The sequence below is a fragment of the Drosophila subpulchrella genome, chromosome 2R, assembly GCF_014743375.2.
Source record: "Drosophila subpulchrella strain 33 F10 #4 breed RU33 chromosome 2R, RU_Dsub_v1.1 Primary Assembly, whole genome shotgun sequence".
Classification (NCBI taxonomy): domain Eukaryota; kingdom Metazoa; phylum Arthropoda; class Insecta; order Diptera; family Drosophilidae; genus Drosophila; species Drosophila subpulchrella.
The window spans coordinates 412,075-434,806 of record NC_050611.1 but is presented as its reverse complement, the minus strand read 5'-3'; the positions used below and the strand labels follow the sequence as shown (position 1 = coordinate 434,806).

At 42.2% G+C, this 22,732-nt stretch overlaps 5 protein-coding genes and 1 long non-coding RNA gene across 9 annotated transcripts in view; 3 read left to right on the top strand and 3 right to left on the bottom strand.

Moving 5' to 3' along the window:
• On the top strand, positions 1-8,887 carry LOC119549017 (cholinephosphotransferase 1). 3 transcript variants are annotated; one of them, XM_037856661.1, is made up of 6 exons: positions 1-581; positions 3,256-3,496; positions 3,555-3,713; positions 5,971-6,102; positions 6,810-6,968; positions 8,125-8,887. In XM_037856661.1, the coding sequence occupies exons 1-6, from the start codon at positions 355-357 to the stop codon at positions 8,464-8,466; spliced, it is 1,260 nt and encodes a 419-aa protein (XP_037712589.1). In that variant the 5' UTR covers positions 1-354; the 3' UTR covers positions 8,467-8,887. The 3 variants fall into 3 exon arrangements, with proteins under 3 accessions (XP_037712589.1, XP_037712588.1, XP_037712587.1); XM_037856660.1 differs by lacking the exon at positions 5,971-6,102 and adding an exon at positions 5,171-5,302 and having other exon boundaries at positions 2-581; XM_037856659.1 differs by lacking the exon at positions 5,971-6,102 and adding an exon at positions 4,252-4,383 and having other exon boundaries at positions 3-581.
• A 450-nt stretch (positions 8,888-9,337) lies between these two features.
• LOC119549018 (histone H3-like centromeric protein cid) lies at positions 9,338-10,270 on the bottom strand. The gene has a single exon (XM_037856662.1). The coding sequence runs from the start codon at positions 10,173-10,175 to the stop codon at positions 9,462-9,464; it is 714 nt and encodes a 237-aa protein (XP_037712590.1). The 5' UTR covers positions 10,176-10,270; the 3' UTR covers positions 9,338-9,461.
• Positions 10,271-10,856: 586 nt separating this feature from the next.
• LOC119549015 (protein CLP1 homolog) lies at positions 10,857-12,911 on the top strand. Its single transcript, XM_037856658.1, has 4 exons — positions 10,857-11,066; positions 11,129-11,681; positions 11,882-12,389; positions 12,453-12,911. The coding sequence occupies exons 1-4, from the start codon at positions 10,974-10,976 to the stop codon at positions 12,568-12,570; spliced, it is 1,272 nt and encodes a 423-aa protein (XP_037712586.1). The 5' UTR covers positions 10,857-10,973; the 3' UTR covers positions 12,571-12,911.
• Positions 12,912-13,359: 448 nt separating this feature from the next.
• LOC119549127 (low-density lipoprotein receptor-related protein 6) overlaps positions 13,360-22,732 on the top strand; it is a 33,974-nt gene continuing 24,601 nt past the window's right edge. Inside the window, exons 1-2 of one of the 2 annotated variants that reach the window (XM_037856893.1) lie at positions 13,360-13,444; positions 14,755-15,062. In XM_037856893.1, coding sequence (XP_037712821.1) covers positions 14,870-15,062 — 193 coding nt within the window. In that variant the 5' untranslated portion in view covers positions 13,360-13,444; positions 14,755-14,869. Of the gene's footprint in view, positions 13,504-14,754; positions 15,063-22,732 lie in introns of both variants that reach the window. The other variant, XM_037856894.1, reaches the window with a different exon arrangement.
• LOC119549130 lies at positions 18,495-18,903 on the bottom strand. The gene is made up of 2 exons (XR_005219386.1): positions 18,829-18,903; positions 18,495-18,709 (listed from the first exon to the last, which is right to left on the bottom strand). It is a non-coding gene; the product is annotated as an uncharacterized LOC119549130 (long non-coding RNA).
• On the bottom strand, positions 19,831-20,534 carry LOC119549129. The gene is made up of 4 exons (XM_037856896.1): positions 20,380-20,534; positions 20,181-20,326; positions 20,002-20,134; positions 19,831-19,949 (listed from the first exon to the last, which is right to left on the bottom strand). Exons 1-4 carry the CDS (start codon positions 20,513-20,515, stop codon positions 19,849-19,851), a joined length of 516 nt encoding a protein of 171 aa, XP_037712824.1. The 5' UTR covers positions 20,516-20,534; the 3' UTR covers positions 19,831-19,848.

The window sequence follows — 22,732 nt, the reverse complement described above, 5'->3', positions numbered from 1 at the left end:
TGCTCATATGAAAATAAGAAAAAAAACTGCACGGCACGGTCGTCCAATTAAGTTAAATTTGTTAAGTAAACATACAAGTGCGGAGTCGCCGCGCGCACCCACGTAACCGTTCAGCCGCCCTCGCCACAGTGCTCAACCGCTGTTCTAAGCGCGACCTGTAGTTTCGCCACCATTGCGGTCCACGTGTGGAAACAGCCAGGAAAAGCGAGCGCACACACATAGGCGCGCTGCGAGGAACACGTACACAAATGCGCGCGAGGGAAAAGCGCTAGGTCAGAGGAAAGTGAAAAGTGAAAAGCGAAAAGCGCGTCAGGGATTCGCAGTCGGAATTCGCACGACGTAACTCGAGGGAAAATGGCGCTGCCGCTGCTCGCCTACCGCGAGAAGCACATCCTGAGTGCCCAGCAGCTGAGGAAGCTGAGCGAGCACAAGTACTCCTGCTTCAGCGCCAGCCTCCTCGATCCGCTGCTGCAGCCGTGGTGGAACTGGCTGGTGGCCCAGACGCCCCTGTGGCTGGCCCCCAACCTCATCACCATTGTGGGCTTGATCCTCAATGTGGTCACCACGCTGATACTAATCTGGTAAGCCCGTCGCCTTGGAAAACTTTCCGGTGACCCCTTGACCCCCGCAAAAATCGCATTCCCAGCCTCTAAATGCTGCCTGGCGAGGAAATTTCCACCTCAATTGGCGGGGATTAGGAATCTGCATCAGCTGTTTGCTTCGCTCTTTCAACTGTCACTTGTCACTTTCAGTTTGCCGGATTTGTTTGCTTGGGTTTGTCAGCTTCTCAAAGAAAATTCAGAAACATTGGGCTCGTAGAGTCTACTATCCCGAGATTAACATATTTGATTGCTTGATTTATTTTGCCAGCACTTTATGTAGTTTTGTCAGGGATTCGTAGAGATTCTGGGTGTGTATCAGGAAATTCCAGATAAGTTTTCAGATTATTTATTATTTAAACAGGCATAAAATAAAATACAAAAAATAAAGGCTTTTGAAGACTTTTCAGTTGAATTAATTTCTAATATTTAGTTCAGAACAAATATTGATTTAATGCAGTAAATTGTTCCATTGCAGGGTTTATTAATTAATATCTTGTCTTCTTAGGAAATCAAAGTAGTATCATTTGTTTGTAAACACGCCAATTTTAATAGCAACTTTGATTTTAAGTAGTACTGCAAGACACAGGAAAATCAGGCGACCTGCCGTTTTCGTTTCATAATGCGCAGCGATAGCGTACCATTCCATAACTACGCTAACTAACTAAACCAGAGGGTGGAGAGGAGGCTAACTGGCGGATACGCGGACCCCCTCTCCAGAACTTGGACACAAACTATGCCAGCGATAAGATAGCGAGGGCGTCTCGCCACTTTACCCATTACACGCGAACTGCGCGAAATATAAGTAATCGCAATCATCGTCGTTTGTCGTCGGTTTGTGACGCATTTCTTTAGCCAGAGGGCGTTGCAAAAAATGGCAATTTCAAACGATAAGTAAATAAACAAAGGCGGGCTAATCGTGGCTGCATGTAAAGCCTGATGAAACACTGCATCGAAATCCAACAGGTACCAGAAGCCTGGCGTTAAAGAACTTTTCAAAAAGCCGCAGCTTGCCAAAGCAAAGTTCACATGAGTTAACCCAGGGGGCACATTTTGCATTTTCCAATTGTTTGCCTTTCAATTGGGATACCTTTGATTGAATTAGAATGACAATTTGCATTTCTAATTGATTTTTATGGGTCTTCCCACCAAAGTCCGGCATTTAAACATGTTCCGCTACTCTCAACAAACCAAAAAGTTGTGGCAATTACAAGAACTATTTTTAGAGAGACAGACTTTCTCCCTGACTGTGGAAAAAACCTTGAATTCAAGAGATATGGCCCAGAAAGCAGCGTATTTCTGTGTTTCTCGGTATATTCCACTGAGTATGTAGGCGATAAAGAGGTGAAAAATAGTAAAACACTGAAAGGCTGCTGTTTTTAACACCTATTTGCGAGGTAAAGTCTAGTAAGAGGGGCAAAAGTCATGTGAAATTAATTATTAAAAGTATAGCAATGCATGATTTTTTTTTGGAAATTAAATATGTATATATCAAGCATTTAGTCAACCCACTTGTGACTACTTTTTCTCAATTATGGCTGATTGCTTCAGAGGGCTGGCATGTCAACCAAAGTGGCTGAAAAGACATTTACTTCTGTCCCCCAGATGAATCACCTTCAATGCTGCTCACGTGTCGGTTTCTGTTATTTTTAGCGCAAAATACATGCTATAGGATCTATATATTCATTCACAAACCTAGCCAAAAGACCGGACCGGTTTTATTTGCACTGTATCCATTATTATTCTACTTTTGTTTGCACTTTTGTATTTGTTTAATAATTCTTGTTTTGCTAAAAACCTAACTGTGGTCGGCCCGCTTGTGGTTTTTGCTGAACTTGTCTAGGTCAGTGGGACTCGATAAAGTAGTGTCAATCTTTGCATGATGATTCAGCTGGAATCAGGTGTTCTATTCTTTCCGCTGGCAGTTGTAGTGTGCCGAAATTGCGAGCCGGAACCACAAAGTCAGCTGATTTGGCGACATGGCGGAGGAGATAGCAGTCCGCTTATCAGACATTTTCAAGGGGCAGTAGCAAAGTAGTGATTTTATTCTTAACCTGAGTGCTAATTAAGAAACTCAGCTTGGGAACTTTGCTCATCAGGCGATCTTATGCTCACTGACGTCAGTCTGTTTTCATTGCGAAGGGGAATGGTGCGGCTAATTGACCTGGAATCGCACGAAACTGTTTGAAATTATACACTTGGCAGTCTAGTACAGCCTTAATTCTTTTAACTTTTCACTTGCAAGGGACTATACCATTTAATGGAAGTTATTAATACGGCTGGTTATGATATTTAAATAGTTCGAAGATGGTATCATTGGGTTTTAATTGTAATCAGCGGATTTAATTTTAATTTCTCGTTTTGTTTTATTAAGTTTTTCCTTGAATGATAGGTCAAGTACTGCAATGAATCAGCTTTACTCAACTTATAATCAATAAATTCACGGTCGCCTTCTCGAGTTATGCAAAGCCTGTATCAAATTCAAAGCAAGTTCATAACAATATTACACAATTGGAAGGTTTTTAAGAAAAAATCAGCTAACTCATTAGCTCAAATCCGCTAATTCCTTTTAACCATGCAGTTACCCCTCTTTATGTAAAACCACTGTTGTGATTGGCAAGCTATTAACTCACTGATTTCCCGTATCCACATTCAGTTATAGCCCAAATGGCGTTGAGGCTCCGCCTCGTTGGACCTGTGTGCTCTGCGCCCTGGGCCTCTTCATCTACCAAAGTCTGGACTCCATCGACGGGAAGCAGGCGCGACGCACGAACACCTCCTCGCCGCTGGGCGAGCTCTTCGACCATGGCTGTGACTCCATATCCACGGTGTTCGTGGCCCTGTCGGCGTGCATTTCCTGCCAACTGGGACACTACCCCAACTGGCTGTTCTTCCAGGTGAGTGGATTACGCACAGCTTATTCAGAGCGAGATGAATTCTGAACTTCTCTTTCAGTGCTTCTGTGCTATAGCTCTCTTTTACTGCGCCCACTGGCAGACCTATGTGTCCGGAACGATGCGCTTCGGACGAATTGATGTGACGGAGGCGCAGTTTTCAATCATAGCCATTCACCTGGTGTCGGCTGTGCTGGGCCCTGAGATCTGGCTGTCCAAGGTAGGAGAGGTTCTGAAGGCACCCAGCGAGGACCCTCGAGTAACCTTTTGTTTATAGCCTTATTTCCGGAAGTTCTTTGCATTCCTTTTTATTTTTTACTTATATATCTTAGCGTACTTCTAAGAGTTTTATTTCGTTACGTTTACCTAGACTTTAGCGTTCGAGTTTCATATAGGCTGCTTCGAATTAAGCTCGGCTAGGATGCCTTAAGTTCCGTTCAGTTTGATTTAGCGTGCTAGTTTAGTTTTGAGTTCAACTCCCCAACCATTAAATTCCCTTTTGTCAGCATGAATGGAAAACCACGAAAGCAGTTAGGGTTTTGAGGCCAGGACAGAACTCTCTGATATACTTATGTATAGGTCTCGTATAGTTTCCAGTTAACATTTAAACACGACGAGTATTTGTAATGTATTAAACCTTCTACTTCTATGTACCTAATGCATACTGCGTGTGCACCCTAATCAAACCTGCCGAAACCCAATGCCTATCGCGGTAAAACACTTAACACACCAACACCACACCCACATATAACACCCAGATCGGCATCGGCAGTATAGAGCTTTGGTATGGGCCGGCATTGACGACCATTGTGTGCGGTCTGCTTTCCCTAACTTATGTATTTTCCGTCATTAAAGCCGGTGGTGTTGGCAAGAATGGCTCCACAGTTGCTGTAAGTCCTTAACACACACGGAACACACACACGAACACGAACACGAAACACTAAAACCACTACAACAAACACACACAAAACAAAAAATATTTTGGCTCCTCAAAAGAGATTGATCTGAATTAAAAGAGTTTTCAGTTCCCACCTAGCTTTCTGTTTGCTGACTAGCTCAGCTGAGTTTCGAGGAAGGTGCGTGGCGTGAGGATAACCCCTTAACCCCTCTATCCCACTCTCTAACCCCAATTGCTTGCCTATTTAACCTGTGCCGTTGTTGATTCTTGTTCAGTGTCTTTGGTTTTAACGGCGCAGCTGCTGCAAAAATAATAATCTGCTTTGTTGCTATTGAAACCACTCAATCATGACATAATTGGAAGCAATTCGAGAGCATGCCTAAAATAAACACACATACACAATAACTATTTGAGGCTGCTGAATGCAAACTTTAAGTTAATTCTTAGTTACCCCTAAAATAATCTATGTATTGCCCTGTCCAATTGTCCATTTGACATTTTTGGTATTTCTATTTACTCTTTATGTCTTCAATGTCTTCCGGTTTTGGATTTACCTATTTAACCAAAAAGTAACATTAAACTCTTTGCCATTTCTTACGTATTCCCTTTAAGTTTAGATTGTAAGCGTGGGCTGGGGGTGCTCACAGTTTGTAAGCCACTGTGAGCACCCCACGACCTCTTTAACCAATCCAAACATTATACCAACAATTTTCCCATCCTCTGAATGTAGTCGAAGATTCTAAATTTTATGTTTTCTTGCAATCTTTCATCTTTACTAGATACCAATCGTGGGCCTTTCATGGAATTATACAATATTAATATTTATCACATTCGGTTATACCTTGAATATAATCAATTTCTTAAAAATGTTTACTGAAGGCGGCAGTGGCAAAAACGGCTCCTCAGTTGCTGTAAGCATTGCACCCTCCTCTCGCAATAACGAGGCGAAAAACTATTATAAAACCAGTAAAACATAACAGACTAACTTGAAAGCGGGTCATCAACTAATCCGCAGCCCCAGCCATAACATTTTTATCTAATCCTTGGTTCTGCTTTTGGGTTCTCTACTAATATCCGTTTTGCATTTTCCGTTGACTTGGATTTGGAAATGGCTTGCAGTTTCGGCTCGTTCGGTGGAGGGCTCAGGAGTTTGGTTTGGGCTCTAGCACTCGATAATTTCCTAATCCCCATACCGACTAATGCGACATATCACTGATTTCCATACTTAGCATGCTGCTGCTTGGGTTTTTCTAGTTTCCTAAGTGGTATTACTGTATATTTATTTAGTAATCGATTGATATTGGTATTTGTTATCTTAATTTTTAGCCTAAGTGTAAATTTAATCAACCTTGGTGAGTTTGGAGCTTGTAACGAATTAACCTTTAAGTTTTTAAGCCACACTTCTGTTAACGAAAGACTTCTGGAAAAACCACAACTGTTCCGTAATTACACATGAAATTTTAATGCGCGTCGTTCTTTTCTCCCGCACGCAATCAAACAACCAACCAATCGATCAATATCGTTTGACAAAACCAAAACGAACCCGAAACCCATTCCCCATTAACCTTGAAATTGGCAGCTACCGTACTTCAACTGCGAAACCCGATTTCTGCCAATTTATGTGGCCTGCGGCGTAGATTTGATTCTAGCACTCCGCTACTCGAAGTGCATTTTGACCGAAGGCTGCGGCAAGAACGGATCGTCGGTTGCTGTAAGAACTTTTCCCTTAAGTTGATCTCGAAGAACTCCCAGCGAGATAGTCTCGTCCTTGTCCTGGTGTGCAGTGCGTTTGCAGAAACATACATAGCTCATGTGGTATCCGGCATCCTGTGTCTTATGTGGTTTAAACGCACTGTAAATCGGCTTCGGTTACCCACCCTTGAGTAATGCTATCTTTATCGATCCCCGTGCACGTCCAATGTTCGTTGACTTCTAGTATATTTATTTGTTTAGCTCGTAGTTCTTGTTTTGGTGACAGTTTGGCATGGCATGTAGTTTGTTTTCGTTTGGCATTGTGCTTTCGTTTGGTAAATTGGCTTCGTATACTGACATATGTGCATTTTAAAACCCACAAAAACCAACCAATCCACCACCCACACACCCGCCCAATAGCGCTAGACCATGTAAATAATACATGTAATAAACAAATCTGTAAGCGCAATTCCCCCTCCAGTGTTCTCTTTAAATTTCTGGAGGGGAAATTGCCGAACCCCAAACACCAAAAGCCAAAAGACTTTTTGTTCACTTTTGTTTGTGCACTCTCGAATTGTTGTGACCTTGCAAAATGTGCCGTGACTCACAATTGACTAATAAATCGTTTAAAGTCCAATCAGCACAACGCCGCCAGCGGTGACACTTTGCAAGCGTGCAGCAAGCCTCAAGTAATCCCTCTAATGTAGTCTCTCCGTACTCCCGCAGGGCACCAGTGTCCTGTCGCCCAGCATCCCGCTCACGCTGGTGGTGCTGCCCGCCCTGATGATTGCCCAGAAGTCGCCCCAGAACATCTTCACCGAGCACGCCTCGGTGTACATCCTGGCCTTCGGCATGGTGGCCGCCAAGGTCACCAACAAGTTGGTGGTAAGTCCCGGGTATATTCCCCTTGGTCCAGTTGATTCGGGTCACCATGCCACTGGTGTTCCGAAAAAGTCAAATGGAATAGTCCAGATTTGACTTTTATAAATGATAACGATGCAAATGATTGATGCTGAATGCGTCAGCTCAAGTCCAGCGCATGTTTGATAGTTATTCGTATATTTTATTATTTAAAAACATTTATTTTTAAATCAATTCATGTCAAGTGTGTCTTAATCAAACAAAAAAACCTCATAACGATAGATTATCTCGTGGCGACCAATCTAAAAAAATTCTGATGTCAACATTTCTAAGAAAAAAATGATACATTCTCATTTGTAAGCGACTTTAATATTTATTTTAAGCGACTATATTTAAATAATATTCTTGCGGTGCGATTTAAGTGTGCTAATATAATGTAATGATATAAACTAATGTTTGATTTTGTTACACCATGACCGCAATGATTAACTTAAAAGAGAATGCAATTTCTTTAATTTACAATGTAAACACAAATTCGGATAATTCTGTCTTTTGGATATGATGTCCACCGAATGGTTGATTGCTTTGGCGTCTTAGTAAAAATTGGTGGATTTCTCAACGCAATGTTAAGGTTCTAGTTTGCCAGCAGTCAAAAAAATTTAACAGAAAGATACAATTTTTCGGGATGATATAATTGTTTTCCAAGTGCGATGTTCATTTTACGAATGCCTAATAATACCCAAAAAAGTATAAATCTTCAACCTTTAAAGGCTATCTTTTCGTTGCAGTTTTTTTATTGTTATCCGACAAATTTTAACTAGAACTTAACATGGTACTGAGAAACGGAATTTTTTCGAGACAACAACTTGACCAAAGTTTACACGACGGTATAAATTATCTAATTATATTAGATTTAATATGAATACCATTAAAATATTAAGGATATCTTCAGATTTATTGACTTGGTAAAGAAGAAGCATTTTGTTTCAAGTAAAATATAATATTTGTCAAGGAAGTAGACATGAACTGAAATAGGAATACATTACATTCAACAGAATTCATTTAAGGAACGGTGTAAAAGGTGATCCAAGTTGATGAAGTTATCAATCAGTTTTGCAACCAATCGTAAAGATAATATTATAAAGTCAAAAACTCAATTGATCGCATTATTTGCCCACAGATTGCCCACATGACCAAGTCGGAGATGGAGTACCTGGACTGGTCGCTGCTCGGGCCCTCGCTGCTGTTCCTGAACCAGTACTTCAACTGCATCGTGCCCGAGATCTGGCTGCTGTGGTTCACGCTCATATGGGGCACCCAGGATCTGCTGCGGTACTGCTCCCAGGTGTGCCTGGAGATCTGCCAGCACCTGCGCATCGATCTGTTCCGGATACCGTACGCGCCCAAGGGCCTCGCCCCGCATCCGGCCACCGCCTCGGTGAGCAGTCAGAGCAACATTGGCAGCAGTGCGGACAAGAACGGCGGCACTGCGCATCGGAAGTCGAAGAGCAAACCGCACTAGGTTTCGGCTTCGCGCTACATTAATTAGTTTTCTTTTACAAATTTACGTCGTTAGAGCCGAGGGATACTCGTAGGAGCAGGCGGAGCGCAAGTAATACAAACCCGTAAACACAACCCAACAAAATTCACCGTCAAGTTTAAGCTAAACCAGGAGAAACACAACCAAACGAAACGAAACAAAACAAAACAGATAGAAACGTTAGCAAAAGGGCGAAGCAAAACGTTGCTCCTACATTTTAGGAAATAGTTTACAACACGTGTTGTAGCCGAGAAGGCGAGGTGGCTAGGGCTGCTGGGAGAAAGAACTGTTGCAGTCTCCGATATCAATTATATGGCTAAATATATAAACATAAATATATTTTGTATGATTGTGTAAGTTGTAATAAATCTAGATTGCAGTATTTTTACTGTGCTAAATCACACTTGTGCAAATGCCAAAAAGAAAGCAGAATAAGCCTAAAAATAGCTCGATGAAAGCTCAATTTACGTTTAAGTCTTGTGACCACCCATTGGCGATCGATCCATCCCACAAAAGACAACAAATTAGGTGCGAGCGCAGTTGCGATTTTCAGTTGAGGCCAGTATATCTATTCATGTTACTCGTTTTAGTGCTTAGTTTTCAACTCATCGGGGTCGTTCGAAGGGCCGCGACATTCTAAATGGTGACTCATTTCAAAAAGCGCACTACCTATCCTGACTAGGCCCATAATTTTAGTGCGTTTCGCGTGACTACATCTTATGCATCCCAATCCTAGCTAAAACCCATATTATTTGTAGCTCGCACGGCGCTGGCCGGCAACTCTATAGTTAAACTATTATGGATTATGTTTTATGTTGTACAAGAAAATGGAGACAAAAGAAACAGCAAGAACTAGAAATAAAACGAATTGCTAAAACTAACAAAACATGTGTTTATTTGGTGCTGTTTATAATCAAACTTGAAATAAATTGCTGGAAAAATACTTAAAGTTAAGATAACATTTAAAAACCTATGGACTATTGGTGGCCTCGGTCGCAGATGAAGGCCATCAAAGCCATGTCGCGCACCTCCAGCGTGACGCGACTGCGGTGCTTGGTGAGCATGTAGGAGTCGGCCAGACGATGCGTCAGGAACATCTCGCAGGACACCTGCAGGGCCGACAAGGCGCCTTCGGTGATCCTCATCGGTTCTCCGTCGCTGTACTTAAAGATGAACTCGCGCACCAGACGCGAGAAGGGCAGCTTGGGTATCAGCATGCCGGGATAGTTCTGCAGATGCCGGATCTCGCGATCCATCCTCCTGGCTCGGCTCAAGGGGTTGGCCATCTTGCGCCGCCTGCTCTGATTCTGGGCACCGGCCGATCCGGTGGCTGGTGCTTGCGGCCTGGCCGGCTGGCTGGGAGCCTGGCGCCTCTCCTGCTGAGAGGTCGTTCGGCGCGTCCGCGGCGACCTGGCTGCTGGAGGGCGATTCTCCTGATCCTCCTCATCGCTGGAGGTTCTGTCCGCTGCTCGCGACCTCTGGCCGCCTGCAGTATCCTTGCGCAGCGTCGAGCATCGGCGATTGGAATGCAGAGAGAGCCGGCTTGTGGTGAACTCCAAGCCGTAGTCGGTGCCCTCTTCCGGCTCAGGCGACCGGAAAGCCATGTCGTCGTCGCTTCCTGCGTTCGTGTCGCCCAACGCTGGCTTGGGCACTGGCGCCTTGGCTCTTCCCGCTCCATTTTTTCTGGGCATGATTCGGATTCAGCAATTTGAAAACACAGCAATTTCTCATAAATTTTAAAGCGCGATCCCGCTTCTTTTTTACAGTGTGGCTGTATTGCACAATGCCGAAAATACCCAGTAATAGAGCTGGAGGTAAGATATATTGAATTAATAATTCCCGAGTTATATCAAATATATTCTGGCTATTCCCTGAACTGTTAAATCGATAAAAATTAAACAGAAAATTTCAGCAATTGAGGGAAGGACTCTAAATGGTTCCTGTTGAATTTTCAAATAGCTGTGAGACCAGTTGTCAACTTTTCGGAAGTAAAAACCGGTAATGTTTTTTATCACAAATGAATTCCTGAAATTATTAACAACTAAGAATGTACTTTCTAAATTGATTTTAAAGTAAAAAATGGTTACTGATGATACTATAGTGTTAAATTGCTTTTTATTGAAATAGGTTTCTAAATTGATTTTAAAGTAAAAAATGTTTACTGATGATACCATATTGACAGCTCTGGTTTTCAGCAGTTCAACAGCCTCGAGGTTGTTGAGTCTCTGCAATTTTTTAAATTTTAGTTTGCGTGGAAAAAATTCAACAATTCAGCACGTCAACAGATTAGGGAGTACATAAATTTTTAAAAATATTTTTAAACAGGTTTTAAAAATCCTATTGAAATCGATTTACCATTTGATATCGATAAGCACCCACCTCTAATCTCTACCCAGCTGTTCCGAAATTGTGTTGTTTACCATTTACACTTCGGATATTTGCCTAATTTCGCCACTGTAAAGAAATCACAGAGGTCGGAGGTCACCGCCATGTCGGAGGATCACGGGAAGGACTATACCCTGGAAGGCGACTCCGAGCTGCGCTTCGAAATCGAGCAGAAGGACGCCAAAGTCCTGGTGTCCGTAAGTTGATCCACCACTACTACCTTTAATAGATTATTTACTCCTTTAATCTTGCATCCCAGCTGGTCAATGGCTTCGCGGAGATGTTCGGCACAGAGCTGGTCAAGAAAAAGCAGTACGAGTTCGGCATGGGCGCCAAGGTGGCCATTTTCACATACCAGGGCTGTGTGCTGCACGTCTCCGGCAAAATGGACGTGTGCTACATCTCCAAGGAGACGCCGATGGTGCAGTACGTCAACTGCCATGCGGCCCTGGAGCAATTCCGCACGGAGGCCGAGGAGAAGGACCGTCGGGGTCCCGTGGCCATGGTCGTCGGTCCCATGGACGTGGGCAAGAGCACGCTCTGCCGCATCCTGCTAAACTACGCGGTGCGCGTGGGTCGACGGCCCCTGTACGCCGACTTGGACGTCGGCCAGGGCTCCATTGCCATTTCCGGCAGCGTGGCCACCATCCTTATCGAGCGGCCGGCGAGCGTCGAGGAGGGGTTTGCCAAGACGGCTCCGCTGGTCTACCACTTTGGCCACAAGTCGCCCAGCGGAAACAGTGTCCTGTACAATGCCGTCGTCTCCAAGATGGCCGAGGTCTCGCTACAGTCCCTGAGCAGCAACAAGCGAAGTGAGTGGCTCATATGCATACATTCTGTTAAAGCCATAGTTAGGTGTTCTTTAAAGTCAAGCTGACGGATAACCTGCCTTAATTCCCTTATTCACTTGCTTACCGCCTTTATCTTTTCCTATTTGTCTTCAGTATCCTGTGTGTTCGCCTATAAGATAAGCTAGTTCCATCTGAAAATCAACATTATCTATCCTTTCCAGCAAAAAGCTCCGGCATCATAGTAAACACCTGTGGTTGGGTCAAGGGCTCCGGTTATGCGCATCTGTTGCACGCTGCCCAGGCGTATGGGGCCTGTGCGATCTTTGTCTTGGACCAGGAGCGTCTGTACAACGAGCTACTGCGCGATGTGCCCAAGGGTGTCAATGTGGTGCTGCTGCCCAAGAGCGGCGGTGTCGTGGAGCGCAGCAAAGAGCTGCGGCATGAGGCGAGGGATCAACGCATCAAGGAGTACTTCTACGGAAACTCAAGGGCCCCCTTCTATCCGTTCAGCTTCGAGGTGAAGTTCCAGGATCTGCGACTTTACAAGATCGGCGCTCCGCCGCTGCCAGACTCCTGCATGCCAATAGGAATGAAGGCGGAGGACAACAAGACTAAGGTGGTGGCCGTTACTCCCACACCCGCGCTCATCCATCACGTGCTGGCACTCAGCTTTGCCGAGTCCGTGGAGGATGATGTGATTGGCACCAACGTCGCCGGCTTCTGCTGCGTGTAAGTGCTGGTTTCTCAAAACTGATTGGTTATACTATTATTAATTGGTGTTATAATCTCCAGCACTGAAGTGGATATGGAGAGGCAGGCCGTGATGTTGCTTTCCCCGCAGCCCAGACCTCTGCCACCAAATGCCCTGCTGCTGTGGTCGGAGCTTCAATTCATGGACAATCACACCTAGCATTTATAAATGCTCTCGTCTAGATGTACTTTAGGAATTATAAAATTAGTTTTGCTCTTTATTCAAATATACTGTTTTAGATATCTTCAAAATTTATATCTTTTACATGTCTATAGCTTCAACATTTAAATTTCACTTTTAAAAAATGGGCAATAAAAAAAAAATGTATACTGACACTAAAACAATATGTTGTAAACACCTGCTTATATATACAGTTTTGAAAAACAAATTCTAGAATTTTAGATTAATAGCATTAGCATTTAAATGTTCAAGTTGCGTTTCTGAAATTGTAAATATCAAGACAAAACAGATTTTCAAATAAATTATAGAGATATTATAAACACTGATTTTGAACAAGAGTAAATAGATATTCTTGCATTCCCTATGTTATTAGAGATAAAGAAATAACATGAATAAATAACTTTTAATATGAAGATTGGAGACCAAGATTTTTAATTTCTTTTCCCGCTCCAAAAAGGAGGGTTGTGTCACGACTATTCATTAATAGTAGGATGTGTAACCTGCGTTATATATTAATGAAATAGCCAAATGTGTTGTTGTTAGTGTGCAGTTTAAGTGCTGCCTAAAGCTACTGGCTTGCAATTTAACTACTATCTTGGCAACAAATGGTTATTCGGGAAATGACAGCAGTAATAGTAAATTAAAATTTAAGTGTTCAGCAAGGTTCCCAACCGGCACTATTACTTTTCGATGAGTATATTTTTGGTATATTCGGAACACTACCTAGGGTTTGATTTAGTACATTTGCGGCAGCCACACCTAGGCTAAAGTGCGTCGGCCCAGTGCGGTCACACTGTTCGGAAGAGCGAGACGAAAAACACGGCAACACGGCGAGCGGAAAACTCAGTGAAAAGTAAATCAAATATTTACAAAACAAAGTAACCACAAAATGGCTACGCTCGGTCGAAATGCGTGAGCTAAACAACAAATAGTGGCCAAGTGGACTTGGTTAACACACTTTTGGCGGGCTCTAAGCTCTAGAACTTCGGAACTTGGCGTGTTTTTCGGGTTTGTTGTGCAGCGTGCGAGCTGCTGCTGCTGTTGTTGTTGTTGTTGTTGTGTAAATGTGTATCAAATGGTTCTAAAAACAAAACAAGAGTTTTCGGGCATCTAAATTTACGGCTTGCTTGAAAGACGTTCTGTTTTCTCCGCGTGTGTGTGTGTGCGTGTGTTTTCGTCTCCCTCACTCTGTTGCCTTGTTGCTGCATTTTCCAGCGGCAAACGGCGTTTGTTTTGGTTGTCGTCGTGAAATTTTCCACTGGAAAGTGCAGCAGCGCCTTTTGGGGGTTGCACACACACCGTCAGTCGCCGGCTTGTTGCGCCGTGGAAGCGACAAAAGGTTCCCCCTAATTACCGCGTCGCCTTATCACTTACACTACTTCCATTTAGCAACCAGGTGGGCGGGGAGGGGGCCGCGGTCGGGGTCACCCCCACACAGTTGCACAATTGCTTATCACTCGCTACTTAGCGACAACAACAATTTGTAGCACGCACACAGGCAACACACACGCAAACAGGGCGATCACACTGATCAACACAAGAAACGGGAAATTAAATTAAAGTAGGAGAGCAACAACACAAAGCCAACACTGCGCAACAAAACAAAAAACGCACTAAAAATGTTGAAAAATTCAAATGATGACTTCTAGTGAACTTGTAATTGCTTTAAGCTCGTTCCCTTAAATAAATGCTTGCAAAATTTAAAAACATTTAAGATTAAAGCCAAGAATCGGAACGGAAAAGTGAAAATATTCGAGACCTGAAAACAATAACTGACTTGCTTACAAAAATAATATAAATACTCTTGCGCTCCCATTTATGTAACTTATGTACTATATAGAAATACAAAAAAAACAGATGAATAATAAATAAATAATATATTATTTAAATAATATATTTAAACAAATTATTCAAAAGAATCAAATTTCCATCGAAGAAAAGTATCATTTTAAAAGGGTTTATAATCATCAAAACTAAAACAACACTTAAATTCTTTTAAATTTTGTCTTTTGTAACATGTTACAATATGTAACCAAAACATTAACAGTAAAGAGAAGTTGAAAATGTAATTTTGAAAGCCCTAATAACCGAGTCTCTAATGCCCAAACAAACGAATGATTTTCTAACGACCTGCTTCCAAACTTGACTCTCTTCCACTTGCAGTTTTTCCGTGTGATTATTATGTGCGCCTAAGAAAAGACAAACGATCGGGTCGCGTCATCTGTTATTGTTTGCGCCAAATGTCTTAAAATTCCGGAGATTGTGCTTCCAAAATAAGATGGCCCTCGAGCCATACACAAAGTCTGCTGAAATCGAACCTCAATTGTGCCAAGTTATAGCAAATAATGAAGATGTGACAACGAAAGCGACGAAGTGCGCGACATTTAGCAGGGGAGTGGGATGGCGACATCTGCTGATCGGCTTTCTACTGATTTGCTTTGGCATCTCAAACAGTTGGCAGTACAAAAATGGTAAGTTCTGTACTTTCATTTCGAACAAAAGGCGTCGCTTTGGCAAAGGAATTGACAAGCATTTGATGGCAGCTCGATTAATTCGACGAGTTCCGAGGGCTTGGGGTTTGAGTTTAAACCACAGGGATAAAGAGTTTGTAAAAGGAATAGGACTGCGATATCTTTCTCCCTTTTTCCGCTCAAAGCCTTTCGTTTTACAGATATCACTCGATACGGTCAACTAATGAACTCAAACATGGTTTCCCTGAAGCGAGTGAATGAAAAATATAGTTCTTTTTAAATCCTTACTAACTTACAATAGGCTCTCAGTAAATGAACAGAACCTTTCATTTCGACAAAAAGTGAAAAAGACATCGAGAAAGAATCGGAGATAGATCATAATCAAGCATAAAATACCTAAAAATTATAAGCTATATATCTTGGGACACACTTTGTCTTGGTCAATTTATTTTAATCATGCAAAGATGTTGATAAACACAATTTTACCAACTCATGTGTGGCAAAATGTATGATCCAAGTATTTAATAAACAGCTGTTCAAGCTCGGCAACAAGTTCATTAGTGCATTTAACTCGGAGGTAACCCTTTCGAGTGTCCACTGTGCTCGTTTGTTTATGTGGTTTCAACTGCACTTTTGAGCTTCCCGCCCCCTCCCCCGCTCCGCTTTTGAGCCCTTCTTTTACCGCTTTGCGTTTTCCTTTAAGCTCTTTTTCGTGTTGTCAAAGCCCAAAGGCTGACAATTTCTCGGCGCAATGCTTTTATGAATAAACAACTACTACTTATTTAGACTGTAGTACGCACTCAACTTGATTGCACTGCGCATAATTTAGTACCCCTTCCTTTCTGCGGCTCCTCCAAACACTTTTCCGACTAGATGCGACGCTAATGAGCTGAAAAAAGCAGCTCACTAATAATTCAGCAGTTGTAATATGGCAAAGTTGCCCGGTAATTGCCGGCATATTTCAAATGCACAAAGCATTGACCCGGGACAAAAAATCATGCACGCAGAAAAATCAGTGGGTCTAAACGGAAACGTGTAAGCTTAAATCTAAGCCATTAGGCGCTGTAATGGTACCCATGCATTTTTTTTACAACAACTAAAGGTTTTCATACAATAATTTTTCTTTTTAGCGAATAAGCTTTTGGGAATAAGCTGTGGCTCGTGGGAAATTGTCTCTGCAACGATCTTTTTATATAGTCGAATCAAAGTTATAATCCAATTATTATTTTAGAAATACCCATTTCCAAGTTATACATTTTCCTCCAGTGTGGCTTATAATAAGGCACAAAGGGCGGGATCGGATGGGGGACCCCTGCGGGTCAAGTCAATATGGAAATAGCAAATGGACAAAGGCCGTCCAAACATCGTTAAGCCCCAAAAAGTGGACGGTCGAGTGTTTGGCTGAAAGATAAGCCCCGCTCTTGGCCCTCTCCTTCAGTTGCAATCCGGAGTTACGGAGACCGGAACTGCGAGTACTCCAGCATGCATTGGGGCGCCCACAAAGCAAGTGGCGCCGCCCCGAAAAGGAAGCCCGAAACTTAAATTTGTCGAGCCGGGTGGAAAAAAAAGCGCATCAAATATGTACACAAAGCTCCGGGAAAAACCATCTCCATCTTTCCTGACTCTTCCTCTCTTTCGCTGTGTGTGGGTTGTGTGGGTGGTTGGGTGGTTGGGTGGGCGCTTACTTTCTTTAACACTTTGACGCGCGCACAAAGTGTTTTTTGCCTGCGTTGATTTGCTCCGCTTTCTCGCTCTCCTCGAAAAGCCCCCACTGCCATAACACCCGACCACCCACTCCTTTAAACCTTGTTCTTTTTTGCAGCTACTGACGTTTTTGCCGCTGTCACTCCGTGTGGGGGATCCCCTTTTTCGTCCTTTTGCGTCAGAGCTCGACGCTATTTGCTTTAGCTTCTATTTACTACGCCGTAGTACGCCAGTTTAGTAGTAATGGGAGTACTTCAAAGGCGACGGCGCCTTTGACGCCACATCCACCGCCCACTGACGACATCCTGCCAGCCTGCCAGCCTGCCATCCTGGCAGCTTTTGCGTCCCCGCGGGACACTCGACATTTCACTGTTGTTGACATTGATTTTGATTTCATTTATGTGTGCACCAGTCCCACTTTCCACTTTCCACCAGCACTGACATTGGCTTAGAACGCCTGTCAACACTCGCGACACTTTGTCTTTCTTCTCGGGATTTGTCCAGGGACTATTACCCGCTACTATTTGCAAATTATCCAATTAAAAATGCATAAAATACTGATGTATGTCAGTTGTCAGCTTGGCAAAAGTAATTGGAGAGCCTTGAAACTGTCAGTCAGTTGGGTATAAATTACGTGAACTATTGACTAAATTGTTTAAAAGGGAAATCTCAAATTTAAAATCCGTTGACTAAATTGTCTATGAAAATACATGTCAGAATTACGCCCTAGGAATTGTTAGAAATGGTGTTCTTAAATGTAAGATTCGCCTGTCTTAATTGCCACTGGGAATAATTACCGAATTATCTTAAATTATACATTCCTAAGCCGGTGGAACTATTCCTATTCCGAATTACTATAGGTTCATACCAACATTATATAAAGTACCTATACATAGTATAAATGGCGACCAAAACTATTTTAAATTTGGGCTGCTGCTGGAAACCAGAACCATAAAACGCCCGAACGCATGGCAAACACAATTGGGCTTTAACTAACCCAATCATCCTGGGACCCATCTGCATTCCGTATGCAAACTGCTAAAACCAAAGGCAAACTCTCGGTCCGCCGGCACAAATGTATCACTTTGCAATTTAAACAATAATGTTGTGGTGTGGTCTGTCCGGAGTGAGTGTGTGCGTTAGTGTAACGTATCTGTGTTGGCCGGCAGATTGGTTGCAACTTGCAGTGCGGCAGCAGCAGCGGCATCAACATCATTATCATCATCATCCCATCATCCTCATCAACGCGCCGCCCTCCTCTGGCCGCAGATTTGTGTGGGCGGTTTGGCCTGGCACTGACCTCTGTGATGGGTGGAAATGTATGCGCCTTGATTGTGTGTTTGCACTGGGAAAAACATTAGGAAAGGATCATTAATACACAGAGAAAAAAAAATACCAAAACTGGTCATCAATCGGGTATTTTTTCATGTCAATTTTGATCCCTTATGTTGCCATATCATATTCATATTTTCGAACATATGACATTGATATTTTCGAACATGTCAATTTGGTATTTTTCATACCAGATTGATATGCGCACATATCAAAGTTGTGACCAAATTGTGGTATTTTGTAATATCCAACTGATATGCTTTCATATCAAACTGATATGCTTTCATTTCAAACTGATATACTTTCATATCAGATTGATATGTTTGTAATATCAATATTAATCACTTTTGTTTTTACTTTTTTGAATCTTATAAACAAATAAATATTGAAAACCCATAAGATCGCTGTAAATATTTATTTTTTATATATTTCGGATCAATTATAAAAATTATTCCAGGACTTAGCAATAAATGACCGATCACTCTGTACTCGGATGCCTCCTGTAGCTTTGCATCAGCGCCAGGAAGTCCTTCTTCTGTCCTCGATAGAAGCTTTCCAGCGAAGTGGTGAACGCCAACTTGCCCAGTTCAGCATCTTGGCCAGCCATTTGACTTTGTGTAGTGCAGTATGTGTTGTCATCCGCCCAAGCGCACGTTAAAGTGTCCAAGAAATAAATATTTTAGAATTAGACAAACATCAAGTACAATTGAAAATGAGATACTTAACTTACCATTTGCAAAAATAAAGAAACAACATATGTAAATGTTTCACCTTGTACACTTTCACTTTTCGTCGAATGTTAGAGTGGCCGCGGCAATTCTGTCAAAAAATATCTTTTGTACCATACTTAATACCATAAATACACAAAAAATACGAAAGCACAGTCATACTTTTTTTTCGAAGACTTTTCGATGTTACGATTGATATGAAAAACATATCAAATTAATACGAATATATATTAATATGATGCAAAATCATATCAATTAGAAATGTTGATATGAATTCGTATCATGCTGATATGAATTCGTATTATTTTGATATGTAAAAGGTGATATGTGAAAATTGAGGAGACAATATCAATCGGGTATTGTTTCGTTTTTTTCTGTGTGTAGGTCTGAAATTGGACACTGATGCTATAATAGGTTGCCTATCCTTGAACCCATATGGAACTACAAATTTAACTTGTGTTGACCGTTTGGAAATGGTATATTCATGAAAATGGTTACTTTTAAAAGAGAAAGATACAAATCTATAATCGATTTTAATAAAATAAATCCAGGGCACAGCTTTTTCTAGGAAGCGTACTTTTTACCAGACATCCCTATATCATGTTCACAATTTCCCTACATATAACATTTCGCTCTCTGTGCAAATGCGTAATCGGTTTTGGCATTACCAGCAAATTGGCTGCCATATCCAGCGCGCTCTGCATATGCAAATATGCAACAGCCGCAAAAGCAACAACAAGGGCAGCGCGACCTGTCCAACTGCTTTTGGCCATCTTCTTCATCCTTCGGTTCGGCCGGCCCGCTTATCACTTATCGTAATCTTGTAATTACGTGTGTTCCACAAATGTTAATTGCGAAAGGGAAACATCGATAGGCTAAAGGCATTCCCAGCTGGTCCTCCATCTGGATTCCCTGCTCTTCTGGTTGAAAGTTTAAACGAGTTGTTCACATGGCAAATCATTAATTTTACGAGTGTTTATTTTTCGAGAGATTCTTTAATAGCCCATAAAACTATCTAGAATTTAGACGGCCGATTCATTAGGGTTTTCATCATTTAAGTCGCTGGATCGACGGAGTTGCACAAAATGCATGGCCACAATCAGTAGGAAATAGACTTCTATTGCTTGGGGAAAAAATGTTATTTGGAATCCAACAGCTCACGGCTAGTTTTGTACCTAATATCGGCATGAAAATCAACGACAAAACCGTGTGGTCATAGGCAAAGATTAGGGCCAGGATAACGATCAAGTAAACAATCGCCATAAAAATCGACTTTCCCAACCAAATCGCTACTGTTATTAGGCCGGACTGCAATTTCGGATTAGAATATCATTCCGTTTCTTCACCTACTCACCTTCACACTCAAAAGCAGTGCGATGTCTGTCAAAAGGTCTACTACGAGAATCAACGTCGCCTGAACTCGATTTTTCATCATGGTATCGGTTATTAACTCGTGAATAGCGTCCCCACTTTGGGAATCTGCATAATACCAATGCATAACTGAGGGGAACGTTTTCAAAATATATTACTAGATAATAATGTTGCGCTCTTACAGATCGGTCCTGGAAAAAAGAAGATTAACAGGTGATAAATTAGGCGAAGAAAATCAATTATAACGTAGGAAGTTCCTATCACAAGTACTCCTGTGGCAATTGAGAAACGACAAAAGAATTTTTTTATTATAGCCATGATAGAAACATTTACTGACTTGTTATTTTTCTAGAGTGTCAGTTTTAGAAAAGCCATTTAGAAAAACCAAGCGTCTCAACAGCTGCTTGCGCAGTAAGTGCTGATAAAATTATACGACTATAATTTACCCAACAAGTTGCCAATTTAAAGGCCCAAAACATGTCAGCAAGTAATTAAATTTCTATACCAATTTGCATATCTACAGGCGCGCAGGCAACCCTGTTTTCCTGCGCGCCTGTGTACGTGTGTATCTGTGTGTATGGGCCACTTAACATAGCCGTTGGCTTTGGCCAACTAACGAACTGAACGAGAGACCGAAATAAAAACAAGGGGACTCGACTCCGGGAACATTTAGAGATGGGCGATATGTGAGTCTTTAAGATCCCAGTGACAACTGAAGTCACAGATTCCAAAAAATTATCTTGGTTAGTCATAGAGAGTTTTATTTGAAATGTGTTTAAACTGATAAATCACTTGATTTAAAAGCCATTTCATGTTACCGCAGCCATTTGCTGAAGCATAAGGGTTTGTTTTTAATAATAAAATGTCAGAGAAAAAGTACTATCCTAACTTTCAGATGGTCTTAAACAAAGGAAAACGACAAACCTAAATGAAATCATTTTGATTAGTTTATACCTTAAAATTATACATTTTGGAAGAATTGTAAAAAATATTGTTTCCCTTAACCCTTAAAACACCACAAATATTTTCTCAGTCTTCTAAAACTTAAAACAAATTAGGGTGACTTTAGGAAATAATACAAGTTTTCAAAACTTTTTAGGCAGAGTAAATATATAACAGTCTTAGAAAACTTTCTTGATAATCGATAGTTGGCGACTCGCTGAAGTTGCCCATCGCCAGGCAGCATCTTGGCCGTGTCTCCCCTGCTAACAAGCTCCTAACCGGGCCCTTCGTCCGCTCCCGCTGCCGTCGTCTGCCTTCCTGCCGGAGTTGTTGGTGGCTCGGTCTGCCGGCCGTGTTGTTGCCTCGACTGCTTTAAATGTCTGGGCGTTCGTGCGTTGCCTGCAACGCAGCAGAGCAGCGCATAAACATGCACATCGTTAAGAGACGAGACCGGGCTCAGACCCGGGCCCAGGCCCAAATCATGGCCCAGACCCTTTTGGGGCCCCGCTACCCGCTACCCGCTCCCCAGTCCCCTGCCCCGTCGCCACTTGTGACTCGTTTCCAAGCCGGTCATTTAGAGGCCAGGCCCAGCATGCCTTCCACCACATATCCGTACAATCAACAAACCTGGCCAGAAATGTTTTCCCTCTTTTTATTTTCTTGTTCTTTTTTGGCTTGTTTTGGCCTTTTGACTGCTCTTTGTTTTCGTGTAATTGTTCTGACTGCCGTTCTTGTTTACGTCTCATTGGCTCCCGAGTTTCTTTTTTCGGGCGAAAGATCGCCCCTCCATATGTTCGGGTCTCGGGTCTCGGGTTTCGTTATCTAATATTGCTGGGAGGAAGCATTAATTCGCGGCTCGTTGGCAGATCCTTCTTTTCATAGTCCAACAGTCTCCGCTCGACGGACTGCTAATTTATTTCGCTCTGTGCCTCGTACCTCGCTTCCTATCTAGAAAAAACCAATTTAAAGTTTATTTATGGCTTTTATTATTTTATACCCTCTATATTTGGCATTTTTCCTGTTGCTTTTTTTCTGCTCTTTGCAGCTGCCTTCGACTGGCGTTTGTCAATTTTTAACCTGTTGTGCATACTAATTTGTCAGGAGCTTGCTTTATTGGTATTTGATTTTCCATCTTACTGTCCCTGGAGAGCGTCCCTCCTCCATAACTTAAGTGACACTTTGGATGATTTGTGGCCCAAGCGAAAACGCCTCGGCTGATTTTTTAATTAACTTTTGTCGAACCATAAATTAGGGCTGTTTAAATATTTATTGTCTGGTCTGCTTTTTTATAAGATCCTTCAACGTTGCCAATCAAAACGTTGCAGACTGGCAGGCCAAAAGTTCTCTGGCTAACGCATAAATTAAACCGCGATACCGAATTCCAGCAATCCCCGAGATTCATCAACATCATTAGTTATAGGTCGAAAACCCGACTGAAACCAGAAAACCACAAAAACTAATTTATCACACAGATGGTTCATGCTTTGTTTTAATGGTTTTTGATGGACAAAAGGGAAGAGTTCGATAACGCAAAACCAAAACACGACCAATTCGACTGGCGAAAGAATTGAATTCCACGTTTTTGGTGGGGAA